At 49.8% G+C, this 16,099-nt stretch overlaps 1 protein-coding gene across 2 annotated transcripts in view; it reads right to left on the bottom strand.

The window, feature by feature from the left end:
- The window catches only part of trim44 (tripartite motif containing 44), a 150,547-nt gene extending 135,050 nt beyond the window's left edge, over positions 1-15,497 (bottom strand). The window contains exon 1 of one of the 2 annotated variants that reach the window (XM_072518826.1): positions 14,728-15,497. In XM_072518826.1, coding sequence (XP_072374927.1) covers positions 14,728-15,156 — 429 coding nt within the window. In that variant the 5' untranslated portion in view covers positions 15,157-15,497. The remainder of the gene's footprint in view (positions 1-14,727) is intronic. The other variant, XM_072518825.1, reaches the window with a different exon arrangement.
- Between the last annotated feature and the right edge of the window lie 602 nt (positions 15,498-16,099).

Here is a 16,099-nt window from a genome sequence, read left to right as displayed (position 1 = left end):
TTTAGCAGGACGGAGAAAAATGTCTCTCTGGAGCTGATGCCCCTGCAAAAAGGCAGCTTTTATATCTATAGATTTGCATTTTCATAGAATTTACAGTGCAGAAGGAGGCCATTCGGCCCATCGAGTCTGCACTGGCTCTTGGAAAGAGCACCCTACCCAAGGTCAACACCGCCACCCTATCACCATAACCCAGTAACCCCACCCAACACTAAGGGCAATTTTGGACACTAAGGGTAATTTAACATGGCCAATCCACCTAACCTGCACATCTTTGGACTGTGGGAGGAAACCGGAGCACCCGGAGGAAACCCACGCACACACGGGGAGGATGTGCAGACTCCGCACAGACAGTGACCCAAGCTGGAATCGAACCTGGGACCCTGGAGCTGTGAAGCAATTGTGCTATCCACAAGGCTACCGTGCTGCCCAAAGGCATTCTGATGCCTTTGTGGCTAATAGAGCCAAGAAGACCTTTAAAATAACCTTTCCTGTTGTAGGTGAATCTACCCTTAAATCCTGATCTTCGAAGTTTTCTTCAAATCCCCTTGCCACGAGCCTGGCCTTTGCCTTATAAGTTCCATCCGGAAGAACCTTTTCCGTGCAAATCCATCTGTGGGATAGAGCTCTTTGTCCCCTATCGGGTACTTCCATGTATACCCCAAATTCACTCCAACTATGCAATTCTTGCTGTTTAGCTTCTTTAATAACTTTTTCATCGAATTTATTTGAAGCCACCAAAATCTCACGTGCATGTGGGCTTCTACTCCTATTAGTATTCGTAGTCTTACTCATGTTCCGAGATCTTGACAAACTACGTCCCCTCTCCCGCCTGGTATCTCGTTCTGTACAGCTACTGCTTGATCTTTCCCTTCTGCTGTGGGATGTCCTTTCAATAGTTCTCGACCTTTTCCTGCGGACCTGTTCACTATCCAATGTACTATCTGAACTGGCACTGCGTTTCTGTGCCCTCCATTTTTGAACTTTGTTTTCCCAATCCATTGTCTTGACTCCTTCCCCTGAATGCTGCACATTCAACCAATGTTTATACTTTCCAGTGGCCTTCCCTGCTCGACTAATAACAGTTGCATCCTTCCATTGACTAGACCCTTCAGGCAAGTATGTCACTTTTGTACCAACTTTTGGCAGTTGCTCTTTCGGAAAAATGGCCTGTTGTAATTCACCAGAAGTGTTGTGTTCCTCCACAGAAACCCTGTCTATATTAGTTAATTGGTCCTCATAGTTCTGTAACACAAGCGTACCAGATGACTCTGGTTCCTCGTCATGTCTGTCTGCTCTGTCTAAATTTGAAAATTTGTAATCTGTACCCATTATCCTTGATGAATGGACCCTAACAGTTTGATTACCATTTGCAAAATAATTGTTTTGCCATCTATGCCTATGATCTTCCCTGGGCTTTTCCATTCATTAGAATTGTCTCTCATATAGTAGACCATGTCTCCTTGCTGAAAAACGGCATCTGATGGCCGTACGTTATGTCTTAAAGCTCTGCAAATTCTTTCAGAGGCTTCTGCTTCCAAAAAAGCTTTTCTACTGCTATGTAATGCATTTAAATGTTCAGCAAAACCAGAGCTAATTGTAGTCCCTTCCCAAGCTGGAGGCTGGTCATCCAAAATGGACGGAATTTTAGGATTTCTACCAAACACTAATTGATGAGGACTATAGCCCCTGCAGCCAGTTAAAACGGCTAACTCCCGATTTAGAATGGCTAACTCCCGATTTAAAATGGCGAATGGCAAAGGCTGATGGGAAAGTCAGCCAACAGGACACAAACGAGCAGCTGCAGGTTGAGTGTGTATTTACCTCTGGAAAGGCCAGACAAAATCGATACCAGCAACCATCAGCATTACAAAACACCAGTTTAAACTAGTTCAGCAGGGGCTTGGGAACCTGAATTGTAGCTCCAGTATACAGGAGGTAGAGGGTAGTGAGGTCATGAGTAGGTTTTCAAAGTTGCAGGAGTGTACCGGCAGGCAGGAAGGTGGTTTAAAGTGTATCTTCTTCAATGCCAGGAGCATCCGGAATAAGGTGGGTGAACTTGCGGCATGGGTTGGTACCTGGGACTTCGATGTTGTGGCCATTTCGGAGACATGGATAGAGCAGGGACAGGAATGGTTGTTGAAGGTGCCAGGATTTAGATATTTCAGTAAGCTCAGAGAAGGTGGTAAAAGAGGGGGAGGGGTGGCGTTGTTAGTCAAGGACAGTATTACGGTGGTAGAAAGGACGTTTGATGAGGACTCGTCTACTGAGGTAGTATGGACTGAGGTTAGAAACAGGAAAGGAGAGGTCACCCTGTTAGGGGTTTTCTATAGGCCTCCAAAAAGTTCCAGAGATGTAGAGGAGAGGATAGCAAAGATGATTCTGGATAGGAGCGAAAGCAACAGGGTCGTTGTTATGGGGGACTTTAACTTTCCAAATATTGACTGGAAACTGTATAGTTCGAGTACATTAGCTGGGTCCGTTTTTGTCCAATGTGTGCAGGAGGGTTTCCTGACACAGTATGTAGATAGGCCAACGAGAGGCGAGACCATATTGGGTTTGGTACTGGGTAATGAACCAGGACAGGTATTAGATTTGGAGGTAGGTGAGCACTTTGGTGATAGTGACCACAATTCGATTACGTTTACTTTAGTGATGGAAAGGGATAGGTATATATCGCAGGGCAAGAGTTATATCTGGGGGCAAGGCAATTATGAAGCGACGAAGCAAGACTTAGGATACATCGGATGGAGAGGAAAACTGCAGGGGATGGGCACAATGGAAATGTGGGGCTTGTTCAAGGAACAGCTACTGCGTGTCCTTGATAAGTATGTACCTGTCAGGCAGGGAGGAAGTGGTCGAGTAAGGGAACTGTGGTTTACTAAAGCAGTCAAAACACTTGTCAAGAGGAAGAAGGAGGCTTATGTAAAGATGAGACATGAAGGTTCAGTTAGGGGGCTCGAGAGTTACAAGTTAGCTAGGAAGGACCTAAAGAGAGAGCTAAGAAGAGCCAGGAGGGGACATGAGAAGTCTTTGGCAGGTAGGATCAAGGATAACCCTAAAGCTTTCTATCGATATGTCAGGAATAAAAGAATGACTAGGGTAAGAGTAGGGCCAGTCAAGGACAGTAGTGGGAAGTTGTGCTTGGAGTCCGAGGAGATAGGAGACGTGCTAAATGAATATTTTTCATCAGTATTCACACAGGAAAAAGGAGAGGAGAATACTGAGATTCAGGCTACTAGACTAGAAGGGCTTGCGGTTCAGAAGGAGGAGGTGTTAGCAATTCTGGAAAGTGTGAAAATAGATAAGTCATCTGGGCCGGATGGGATTTATCCTAGGATTCTCTGGGAAGCTAGGGAGGAGATTGCTGAGCTGTTGGCCTTGATCTTTAAGTCATCTTTGTCTACAGGAATAGTGCTAGAAGACTGGAGGATGTTGTCCCCTTGTTCAAGAAGGGGAGTAGAGATAACCCTGGTAACTATAAACCAGTGAGCCTTACTTCTGTTCTGGGCAAAATCTTGGAAATGTTTATAAGAGATAGGATGTATAATCATCTGGAAAGGAATAATTTGATTAGAGATAGTCAACACGGTTTGGTGAAGGGTAGGTCGTGCCTCACAAACCTTATAAAGTTCTTTGAGAAGGTGACCAAACAGGTGGATGAGGGTAAAGCAGTTGATGTGGTGTATATGGATTTCAGTAAAGCGTTTGATAAGGTTCCCCACGGTAGGCTACTGCAGAAAATACGGAGCCATGGGATTCAGGGTGATTTAGCAGTTTGGATCAGAGATTGGCTAGCTGGAAGAAGACAAAGGGTGGTGGTTGATGGGAAATGTTCAGACTGGAGTCCAGTTACTAGTGGTGTACCAAAAGGATCTGTTTTGGGGCCACTGCTGTTTGTCATTTTTATAAATGACCTGGAGGAGGACGTAGAAGGATGGGTGAGTAAATTTGCATTTGACACTAAAGTCGGTGGAGTTGTGGACAGTGCGGAAGGATGTTACAAGTTACAGAGGGACATAGATAAGCTGCAGCAATGGGCTGAGAGATGGCAAATGGAGTTTAATGCAGAAAAGTGTGAGGTGATTCATTTTGGAAGGAATAACAGGAAGACTGAGTACTGGGCTAATGGAAAGATTCTTGGCAGTGTGGATGAGCAAAGTGATCTCGGTGTCCATGGGGCAGCACGGTAGCCTTGTGGATAGCACAATTGCTTCACAGCGCCAGGGTCCCAGGTTCGATTCTGGCTTGGGTCACTGTCTGTGCGGAGTCTGCACATCCTCCCCGTGTGTGCGTGGGTTTCCTCCGGGTGCTCCGGTTTCCTCCCACAGTCCAAAGATGTGCAGGTTAGGTGGATTGGCCATGATAAATTGCCCTTAGTGTCCAAAATTGCCCTGAGTGGTGGGTGGGGTTACTGGGTTATGGGGATAGGGTGGCGGTGTTGACCTTGGGTAGGGTGCTCTTTCCAAGAGCCGGTGCAGACTCGATGGGCCGAATGGCCTCCTTCTGCACTGTAAATTCTATGTTCTATGTACATAGATCCCTGAAAGTTGCCACCCAGGTTGAGAGGGTTGTTTAGAAGGTGTACGGTGTGTTAGCTTTTATTGGTAGAGGGATTGAGTTTAGGAGCCATGAGGTCATGTTGCAGCTCTACAACACTCTGGTGCGGCCGCATTTGGAGTATTGCGTGCAATTCTGGTCGCCGCATTATAGGAAGGATGTGGAAGCATTGGAAAGGGTGCAGAGGAGATTTACCAGAATGTTGCCTGGTATGGAGGGAAGATCTTATGAGGAAAGGCTGAGGGACTTGAGGCTGTTTTCGTTAGAGAGAAGAAGGTTAAGAGGTGACTTAATTGAGGCATACAAGATGATCAGAGGATTGGATAGGGTGGACAGTGAGAGCCTTTTTCCTCGGATGGTGATGTCTAGCACGAGGGGACATAGCTTTAAATTGAGGGGAGATAGATATAAGACAGATGTCAGAGGTAGGTTCTTTACTCAGAGAGTAGTAATAGCGTGGAATGCCCTGCCTGCAACAGTAGTGGACTCGCCAACACTGAGGGTCTTCAAATGGTCATTGGATAGACATATGGACGATAAGGGAATAGTGTCGATGGGCATTAGAGTGGTTTCACAGGTCGGCGCAACATCGAGGGCCTAAGGGCCTGTACTGCGCTGTAATGTTCGATGTTCTATGTTCTACCAGCCATCTGCATATTAATGAGCAATCCCCAGGAACAATGAGCAACATTTAGACACATAAAGCAAAACCAGACTCTTTGGCGCCAGCAGAAGCCTACACAAAGGGAGGTGAACGACCACCTCAGGACCGTCCATCGATCAGGGAACTGCTCCAGCATTGGAGAAAATCGAACCGAGTGATTGGGACAAAGTAAAATCACTTGGAACCAGGTACAGGGTCCGCCCTGAAAGGTGGGAAGCCCCTGGGGACTATGAGAATCAAGCCCAAGTTCAAATCGTTCTTCTTGACCGGGTCACTCAGCAACGCGAACCAACCCTTGACAGTGACCGGTTCAGCCGCGCCGATATCCAGTAAGTCTTACTTCAACGCTCGCTACGAGATAGGGGCTCCTAGCTACCAATCTGTACCAACTTCGAACCCCGCAGGCTCAGAACCCGAACGAAAGGCCATTTGTTTCCCTGACCTGGTGGGCCAGTTCCAAGTTAAGTATTAGCCTGTTAGCTGTAGAAGTAGCTTAGACGTAGAATTTGTACATGAGTAGTGATTACTGTGTATAATAAATGTGCTTTGAATTAAATCTTACTAATCGGTGTATTGGATTATTGATCATTACTCAGACTTGAACCACGTGGCGGTATCATAAAGATACCTGGCGACTCAAGAGCAAAGGTGATAAAACAGAGCAATAAAACTAAGGCAAAAGTTAGCAACACCCCCAACCATCTGCAATGGATTCTTTGCATGTACTGCCCATGCTAAAGCTGAATTTAGCCTGCAATTTGGTCGATCTGCCAAAATTTTCCGAAGCATGTCATCGATGACAGCATGATTTCTTTCACAGACACCATTACTAAATGGGCTTTCTGCAGCCGTATTCATAACTCTGATATTCATGTTTTCACACATATCCCTAAACTCATCATTAACAAATTCTCCCCCATTGTCCGTAAGGAATTTTGCCGGTGGACCCATTCCTGTCCCTATCCATTTTTCCACGATTTGATCCAGAATTACTCTCTTTTCTTTACTTCGTACAAACGTTGATTGACTAAATCTGGTTGCTAAATCTACAAAATGCAAAATAAATATATTATTTGCTTTATCCCAGATCTTAAGGTCCATGGCCACAATGTCGTTAAAATCCCTGGCCAAAGGTAGGGTTACTATCGGTTGTGCTGGTGTCCTTCTGTACTTCTTACAAACTTCACAGCGGTCACTAACCTGTTCTATCAGTTTAGTATAGTCGTCATCCCTTACCCCTGCATCCTTTAATAAATTTTTCAGCCTCCGAGGAGACGGATGTGCAAATTGCCTATGCAGTTTTAATACCACAAGCTTTTTATCAGCTAAAGTCCCATTTTCAACTGCCATAAGGTAGAGAAAGAGCCAATGCCATACCTTGTTTTCTCTTTTCCAAAGCAGTTACTTTAGTCCACATAACTACTGCACTTCTCCATTGGTCGTACGATTCCCTTTCAGAAAATAAGGGAGGAAGTCATATTCAGCCATCTTTATCCTGGGTTCAGCCATGTATCTTTTTTTTTTCCTTCTCACTCACTCCTTGGTTTGATCAGGAAAAGTTGTATCTTTCAAACCTTCACATTTGCACAGCAACCATCCTCTGCTACCATTGTTAGATGTTTTAGTTGCTGTGAAATGAAAAGTCTAAAGTTCTTGTTCCTTTTCACCAAACGCCAGGGGCGCGATTCTCCACTCCCGCGCCGGTTGGGCGAATCGCCTGGGTCGCCAAATTTTCCCGCGACGCCGGTCCGACGCCCTCTCGTGATTCACCCAAGCGGCAAGAACGGCCCCGTCGAATCCCGCGCGGCGCAGGCCAGACAATTGCCCGAGACACCCAAAATGGCGATTCTCCGGCACCCCCGCTATTCTCGGGCCCGGATGGGCCGAGCAGCCTGCCCAAAACAGCGGGTTTCCCCCGGCGCCGTCCACACCTGGTCGCTGCTGGCGGGAACAGCGCGGGAAAGCTGGGGGGCGGCATGCGGGGGGGGGGGGCGAGGGGGGATCCTGCACTGGGGGGGGGGGCCTCAAATGGGGTCTGGCCCGCGATCGGTGCCCACTGATCGTCGGGCCGTCCTCTCTGAAATAGGGCCTCCTTTCTTCCGCAGCCCCGTAAGATCCGTCAGACATCTTCTTGCGGGGCGGACTCAGAGAGGACGGCAACCACACATGCGCGGGTGACGCCAGTTATGCGGCGCCGGCTGCGTCATGTATGTGGCGCCACCTTTACGCGGTGCCAAGGCCTGGCGCGCGTAAATGACACGCCGCCGCTCCTAGCCCATTATCGGGCCCTGAATCGGTTGGGATAGGTGCCGTTTCGTGCCGTCGTGAACCTCGACGGCATTCACGACGGCACAAACACTCTGCCTCCATTTCGGAGAATCCCGCCCCATTTATTTCACTTTCACAGCCTCTGCACAAAACTATTAACACACCACCCGACAGAGGCCACCAGAAGCCCCTTTACATATCAGTGTCAATTAATGGATACTTAACATAAATGAGATAACTAATTGCAATGTCTCTTAATCCATTACTTAACACCGTCCGCCGTGCAGCACCCAGGTTCCGTGATGGCGATCTGGACACGCTCCTGGACGCCGTGGAGCAGAGGAGGGGGGCTCTGTACCCCGCACCCGGCCGCAGGACCCCAGGCACCACCGTACAGCATTTGTGGACGGAGGTGGGCGAGGCAGTCAGTGCCGTTGGGCCGGTCGCCAGGACAGGTGAGCAGTGCAGTAAAAATCTGCACGACCTTCTCAAGGCAGCCAGGGTGAGTACCCAGCACTGTGCCCTGGCACCAACCCCCATACTCCCAACACATGAGACACCGCCCCCCCCCACCCCACCCCCAGGGTGATGGTACAACCCCTGCCCTGATCTACATGGCTGCACCCGCCCATGCCAGCCGCATAGGTCGGGTGCCCTGTGCACCTATGCCATCATCGACCCAACCACTGGGCTGCATGCGTCGGACCTCCTCACACTGTTGATGTTTGAGAAGAACCCCCATATCCGCAGGGAGCGGGAGAAAACCGGAGGAGTGGTGTATTGCACCCCCTCACCGTGCACGAGCAGAGGGCACTGAACTTCGCTGGCAGACAACCGGGAGGTTGCCGATGCCCAGATCGGAGGCGCACTACCAAGTGAGACCCCCCTGCCTGACCCCACTCCCTCACCCAAGCCCCTCACCCCACCCCTTCACCCCAGCCCCTCACCCGAGCCTCTCACACCACCCCCTCACACCCGTCCACCTGTCTAACCATACATGCTGTCTTGTGTCTTACAGGACCAGCCGGCGGTGCTCCCGGACCACCCGGCGCTCCCCGCCCCCAGCCAGCGCCAGGGCCGGTGGCCTCCAGGGATGCAAGCACCGACGGGGAGGGCAGCCGTCACAGCAGCCCTGCGCCCGACACGAAAACCCAGGAGGCTGGACACACAGGGAACAGACACACACGGACCAGGAACGCCACACAAGACGACACAGGAGACCCTGGACTTTGGCTCTGATGAGGACACAGACTTATAACTTTCCGTCACCCACAGACCCGAAGCAGTCAGAGACCCAGGGACGAGAGAAGGGGATGACTGCCGGTTTCGAGCACCTGCAGACGCAGGTAGAGGAGTGCATCTGTGTGCAGGAGCAGGGAGTGGTGCCGGTCATGCGAGCCCGCCAGGCCGAAAACGCATAGGTGGCATCGCGGTGGAGGCAACGGGGGTAACTGTGTCGGACAAGGGCCAAGTTGTGCAAGGCCTGGGGCTTTCTGTGCACGTGGCTTCCGTGGCCCAGGACAGGGTTGCCCACTCACCGGCAGCCATGAGCCACAGCCAGCTGCAGATCGCAGCGGTGCTCCTCATTGTGGCCCAGTCTCAGCAGGCCATTGCTGAGAGCATCGGCGCCATTGCCCACGTGCTGGCCGGCGTCGCACAGACCCAGACAGGGATGGCCAACTCCCTGAGCTCCAAGCCACTAACGTACAGACCCTGGTCGATACCAGAGCAGGCCTCCAGGACTGGCAACGCCAGGTGTCGGGGGTGCCTCGCGGGATGGCTCCGCTCGCACCCCGTCCCATGGAGAGGTCCGGAGGCCATCGGGCACCACGAGGGAGGAGGAGGTGCTGGAGCCCGTGCCGGTAACCCTTGCAGGGGAGGTCCCGGCACACCGTGGCACCTTGGACAGCCCCACCCTCCCCTACCGTCTCTGGTGCATCCGATGGGCAGCGGGCCAGGGTGGCAGCACCCCATCCGGGGTGCCCGAGTTGCAGCCTGGCTCATCCAGGCCGGGCGGCCCAGGAACCGAGCACCAAAGGGGACCCTAGTCGCAGGGCAGGAGTCTCAACAGTCCACCTCCACCTCTGCTGTACCGTCTGGGGAAACGGCGAGACATAGTGATAGGGCCCTTAAGGCCAGAAAGTTAGATACCTAGTAAGTTGGCACGGATGCAGGGCGCAGCTTAGATATAGGGGCTAATGCACATGTATAAAACGTTTGAAATTAAAACACTGTACCACCATTGAATGCTGCCTCTGTGCTCGGTCTGATGCGTGCGGGGATGGGGCGGGAAAGGAGTGCCACTGTGGGTGATGGAACGTTGAGCCCCATGGGTGTGGCATGCGCCCCCTGTACGTCCCCATCACCCCGTCCCAGCGAAACGACTGGGCCATGTGATGCGAGTGTCCAGCCTGCATACAAGGGTGTTACCATGGCCATGAGTCAGACATTGTCTAACGATGTGAAGCTCAGAGCTCATCGCAGAGCGGGCACTCATCATCCTCCATGCCGTGAACCAGACCCGTTTTCACTAGCAACTGTGTGAGCCCAGCCCGTTGTGCCGCAGCTGGATGGTAATAGTGGGGTGGTGTGCATGCGGGTGATGCGGTGGTGTGGGAGCCAAGGTTGGTCAGTGGTGGGGGAGGTGAGTCTCATTGGTGTTGTGGGAGGTGAGGGTGTGGGTGGTGAGGTATTGTGGCGTCCATTCCCCCACTCAGCAAACCCCCTTAGTTGGTGAAATGTGCGGCTCTGCCGGTGGCGTTGTGCAGCCTCCCGTCCATGTCCAGCCCCCATGTCCGATACACTGCCTCCCGTTCCCCCTTCTCCTCATCTGGAGAGGCGTGCCCTTTATCGTGATTCTCCCCCTCCTCATCGGCATCCTCGCCCTGTGAATACCCCTCAACTTGGTCCTCCTCCTCAGTCTGTTGGGCGGCTGCCACCTGCCCCTCTGCGGCCTGCTCCTGTTCTGCAGCCTCCATCTCCTCTCTGTGATGCCCCTGCTCCTGCTCCCACAAGGCTGCATGCAGTGCAGCGGCCCCCGCCACGGCGGCCAACATCGCTGGAAGATGCCCAAACATTATGATCTGCATGGGGTGGCGGTAGACAAAGTTTCATCATGGCACATACCCCCCTCCATAACCAGGTGCCATGGACTACATGGTCGCCCCGGTTGACAGTTCGCGCCGCAGCCACGCATGCCCCCCACACCCGCCCCCTCGGTGCCCCGACTCCCGTCCCTCCTGCCAGGGCCACCGTTTAATGGCTCTGCCCTCACTGGGGTCTACTGTGGGTGCGGCCTTGGATCTAACCGCTGGTGGGTGCTGCCATGATCGCGCGATTTTGGGGGGAGCGGAGATTCGCAAAACGCATCACAGGCCGTTTCAGTGTAAACGCCTATTCTCCGGCCAGGCACCGGCTCGGAGAATCCCGCTACTTATTTCAGCAACAAGAAAGACATTTCCCAGGGGCAGAAAAAAATCTGTTCACTAACATTCTGTGAATCAGGCCAGGAATGGATGGGGACACAGCTTGAGGCAAGGGTTTCAAATTCAATCATTGTGTTGTGATTCTAGCACTGCTCAAAACAGCTTTCTTTGCAAACTATGCTATGCTTTTGTTAAGCAGCATTGCCTGCAGTCACAAATACTGCAACTTCACCACAAAATCACCTCTTCTGTTCAAAATTAAATTGGAGGTCCTGCTGACCCAATACTTTCGACCACCTACATTGCCACAGGGTGGTAATTGAGTCAGGCTGAATGAAATGTACACAGGGCAAATTACAAGCTGTAAATGTTTTCATATGTAGCAATAATGCACCTTTAGTGTGCGTTTTACGAAATGACAAATAAACTGGAATGCAATGCACATGGGATAACATGCAGGCTTGGGGAATTTAAACACAAAATTACATGCCAAGGACGCAATAATAATAATCGCTTATTGTCACAAGTAGGCTTCAATGAAGTTACTGTGAAACGCCCCTAGTTGCCACATTCCGGCGCCTGTTCGGGGAGGCCGGTACGGGAATTGAACCCGCGGTGCTAGCATTGTTCTGCATTACAAGCAAGCTGTTTAGCCCACTGTGCTAAACCAGCCCCTGTGCATCTAACAACACAGGTTGCAATGGGCTATATAGATTACATAAAAAACAGCAATGTGCCATACTAGGAACCACAGGCTTTGGTGGGCTGTACACAAGGCATCACAAAGGTTGCAGTGTGCTGTAATTTGTTCACATGGTCTGTTAAAATGCTACTTAACACCATATTTTCCAATGCCTACCTTAACAAGCCTGCTGAAGTCTCCGGCCATGACTTTGCCCCTCTGGACTTGACCATTCAAATGCTCTCCTGGCCAGCCTCTCTTCTTACACCCTCAGTAAATTTGTGCTCATCAAAACTCTGCTGTGCACATACGAACAGAAATAGACCATTCGGCCTTTCAAGCCTACTCCGTCATTCATTATCAAGGCTTATATGTTTGTGTTTTGAGTTCCACTTTCCCATCTTCCTCCCCCCCCCCGATAACCTTTGATTTCCTTGCACAACAAGAACATATCTACCTCTGCCTTAAAAATATCGAATGATCCCACCTCCACTGCCTTCTGAGGCACAGTTCCAAAGTCACACAATCTTCCGAGAGAAAAGATTTCTCATCTCTGTCCTAAAAGCATGACTCCTAATTTTAAAAAAATTCTGAACTCACCCACAAGAGGAAACTCCCTTCCAATGTCTACCTTGTCAAGATCGTTCAGGATCTTCATCAAGTCACCCCATCAATCTTCTAAACTCCAGTGGAAACAAGCCCAGTCTGCCCTACCTCTCAATTCAACCCACTCATTCCTGGTATGAATCAAGTAAACATTCTCTGAATTGCCTCCAATGCACGTATATCCTTCATTAAATAAAGAAACCAAAATTGCACACAGTAGTCGAGGTGTAGTCTCACCAATGCTCTGTATAACTGAAGCATAACATTCTTAATTTGATGTTCGATTGCTCTCATAATAAAGGATAGCGTTCCATTAGCCTTCGTAATTACTTGCTGTACCTGTATACAAAATCTTTGTGGGTCATGCACGAAAACACCTAGATCCCTCTGCATCTGTTCTCCATTTAAGTAATACTTTGCTTTTTTATTCTTCCTGCCAAAGTGAACAACTTCACATTTTCCTTCATTGTCCTCCACCTGCCATATTTTTGCCCACTCACTCAACTTAACTTAACTACATCCATCTGCAACCTCATGGCCTCGTCATGACATATTTTCCTACCTAACTTTGTGTCAGCTAGGGAAGCACGGCGGCACAGTGGTTAGCACTGCTGCCTCATGGCGCTAAGGCCCCATGTTCGATCCCGGCTCTGGGTCACTGTCTGTATGGAGTTTGCACATTCTCCCAGTGTTTACGTGGGTTTCGCCCCAACAGCCCAAAAATGTGCAGGGTAGGTGGATTGGCCAAGCTAAATTGCCCCTTAATTGGAAAGAAATGAATTGGGTATTCTAAATTTATTTTTTTTAAACTGTATCAGCTGCAAATTATGCTATATCGCCATATTATATATCTATAGTTCCTTGCTTGAATCATAGATAAATTTGCAGTGCAGAAGGAGGCCATTCAGTCCATCGAGTCTGCACCGGCTCTTGGAAAAAGCACCTTACCCAAGGTCAACACCTCCACCCTATCCTCATAACCCAGTAACCCCTCCCAACACTAAGGGCAATTTTGGACACTAAGGGCAATTTATCAGGCCAATCCACCTAACCTGCACATCTTTGGACTGTGGGAGGAAACCGGAGCATCCGGAGGAAACCCACGCACACACGGGGAGGATGTGCAGACTCCGCACAGACAGTGAATCAAGTTCTATTTACCCACCACCCCTGTGGTTGCTAACCTAATTTGCCTCCAGGTCTGGCAATGCCTCAAATTTAAAGTCCTCATCCCTTTTTCAAATCCCTCCATGGGCTAACCACTCCCCATCTCTGCAACCTCCCCTAGCCCTCCCCAGCCCACCAATGCACCAAGACATCGGCACTCCTCCCATTATGGAATATTTCACGTTTGTATCACTCCACCATTGGCAGTCTTCAGCTGCCTAGGCCCGAAGCTTTAAACTTCTCCACCTTTCTCTCTCTCTCTTCCTTTACAACCCACATTAAACTTTTAGTCACCTGCCCTAATATCTCATTTGGCATCTTTTAAACTTCTTGAGATGCCTCGAGACAATTTATAACCTAAAATGCACTATAGGAATGCAAGTTGTTGTATTTCAGGGTGTGGTTAAACATTTTTCAGATCCACTCAGTTATATATAATGCTGGTTGATTTTCCATTATGTTGCTCATCCACACCTTTGTTGCTTCTAGATTTGATTATTTAAATGTATTGTTGTCCGGCCTCCTCCATTCTACAAATGTAAACTCAACATCATTCAAAACAGTCGGGCACATCCTTACTCACAGACGGCCCCGATCCCCTGTCACCCCTCTGCTCAATGACCGAGACAATTGACTCCCAGTTAAGCAACAGCTAAGTTTTAAAATTCTCATCCATGTTTTCCAATCCCTCCATGGCCTCATTCTTCCCCATCCTTGGAACCTCCTGCAGCTTTATAACCCTTGATACCCACACTCCAACTCTGACCGCTTGAGCATCCCCAATTTTAATCGCTCTGCCATTGGTGGCAAGGTTTAGCTCACTGGGCTAAATCGCTGGCTTTGAAAGCAGACCAAGGCAGGCCAGCAGCACGGTTCAATTCCCATACCAGCCTCCCTGAACAGGTGCTGGAATGTGGCGACTAGGGGCTTTTCACAGTAACTTCATTGAAGCCTACTGGTGACAATAAGTGATTTTCATTTCATTTCATTTCTCCTTTAAAAACCCACCTCTTTGACCAATGTTTAGGTCATGTAATGCGGCTTGGTGTCACACTAGTATAGTGCTCCTGTGAAGCACCTTGGGACGTTTTGTCATGCAAAAGGCTACTGTAAATATAAATTGTTGGATAACTGGGGCTTGGAGCTGCTTTGATTCGTTTTGTTTTTTTAAGGGGATGGGCAGAGAAGTGTTTGAAGAGGAGGTAGTATGATTTGAACAGGGCATATATGTATATATTTGAGTGCCACTGTGCGAAGGTCGAATGTTTTGTAACGTCTTGCGTGTGTGGGCCTCCGGAAAGAGAACGGGCGGGCCTTTCACTTTAGTCGCACCGCTGTGGGCTGGCATGGAAACTTACTCTCACAGCGAGATAGGCTTCGTCTAAGGTGATCAGCTGGTGCTGGCTGTGGGGGCCCATGGCGCACAGCACGCAGATGATCTTCTCGTCGTCTTTGCAGTAAAGTGTGACCTCCTGATTGTGATCCACACATTTCTTCCTCTCGCCTTGCTTTCCATCTCCCTCGGCTGCTTCCTGGTTTCCGGCTGTTTCCTCCTCCTGCTGCTCTTGTTGAGACCCTGGTTTTTGGCTGGCCGCCTCGAAGTCCCGGAGCCGGTGCTGCCGCCTGCTCGGTTTCGCGTCGTGCTCTCGGGCATGCAGCTGACAGAAGGAGAGACAGCAGACGTCGCAGATTTTGAGGGCGGGCTGTGCTTCGTCCGGCTCACAGACATCGCAGGAGCCGCCTGGAGGAGGCTCGTCCATACACGGCAGGTTGCTGTCACTCGCCATACAGTCCGACGATGCAGATGCAACAATGTATCAGGTCAACAATAACAATTTGCAACAGTATATCGGGTCCCAAAGTAAAAATGCAACAATATATCAGGTGCAAGGACCTCGGCGGCAACAATGTATCCGGTACAACCCTCTCTGCTCGTCCCTTCCTGCCCCTCACTCGCAGTTCGGCTGCTCGATCTCCTGTTAAGACCAGGCTCTTTTCTTCGGGGGCCCGGCAGAAGATTTCCCGAAATAATCCTGACTTTTTTTTTTATATCACGGTACAGCCACAACAGGAAGCGGAAAGGTTGACGATACCGAAGAGCAGGAGATCGCGTTCTCAGCCTAAATATTCGCACAACTTCCTGGTTTGACGGCATCTCGGTGACCTGTGCAAACTGAGGGCAAAAAGCGCCCTCATCTCAAAACCAGTAAATGCCACGCACCTGGCGAAGACTGTCCGCTTTTGGTTTTTAGATATGCAAAAAAAAGTAAATGGATCGAAACACCGTTCAATATTCTAAAACAGATTATTATTTGTTGGCCAGATGTGTTACGAAAACCTATTTCATAGATTTGGTCAATTCCACATCCCCTCCCTCACATCTCCACTGCTGAAACAGGGACTGGCTGGATACAGTTCCAGGGATTCTGACAGCTTGCTCGTTTTCCATCTACTTGGACAAGTGATACTGCTTTAGTTGTGACCTTTGACACTGCTATTTTAGCAACAGATATGGGGAAATTACTGCAATCCATCACCAGAGACAGACTGGCTGAGTGCTAGAGGAAGCAAGTATCTATTGATCAGGGTTGGGATGGATTTGTGACAGGTCCCTCATGTTTGCAGTGGAGTGAGTAAACGTCCCTGTCTGAGCCAGAGGCGCTGGCTTCAAGCCCCAACCCCGGAGATTTAGTGGGTGAGGAAGGTGGTTGAGTGTCTTCTCCTTTCAGA

The sequence above is a fragment of the Scyliorhinus torazame genome, chromosome 10 (genome assembly GCF_047496885.1).
Source record: "Scyliorhinus torazame isolate Kashiwa2021f chromosome 10, sScyTor2.1, whole genome shotgun sequence".
NCBI lineage: Eukaryota > Metazoa > Chordata > Chondrichthyes > Carcharhiniformes > Scyliorhinidae > Scyliorhinus > Scyliorhinus torazame.
Note: the sequence above shows the minus strand (reverse complement) of the source record. Positions and strands in the feature narration are given on the sequence as shown.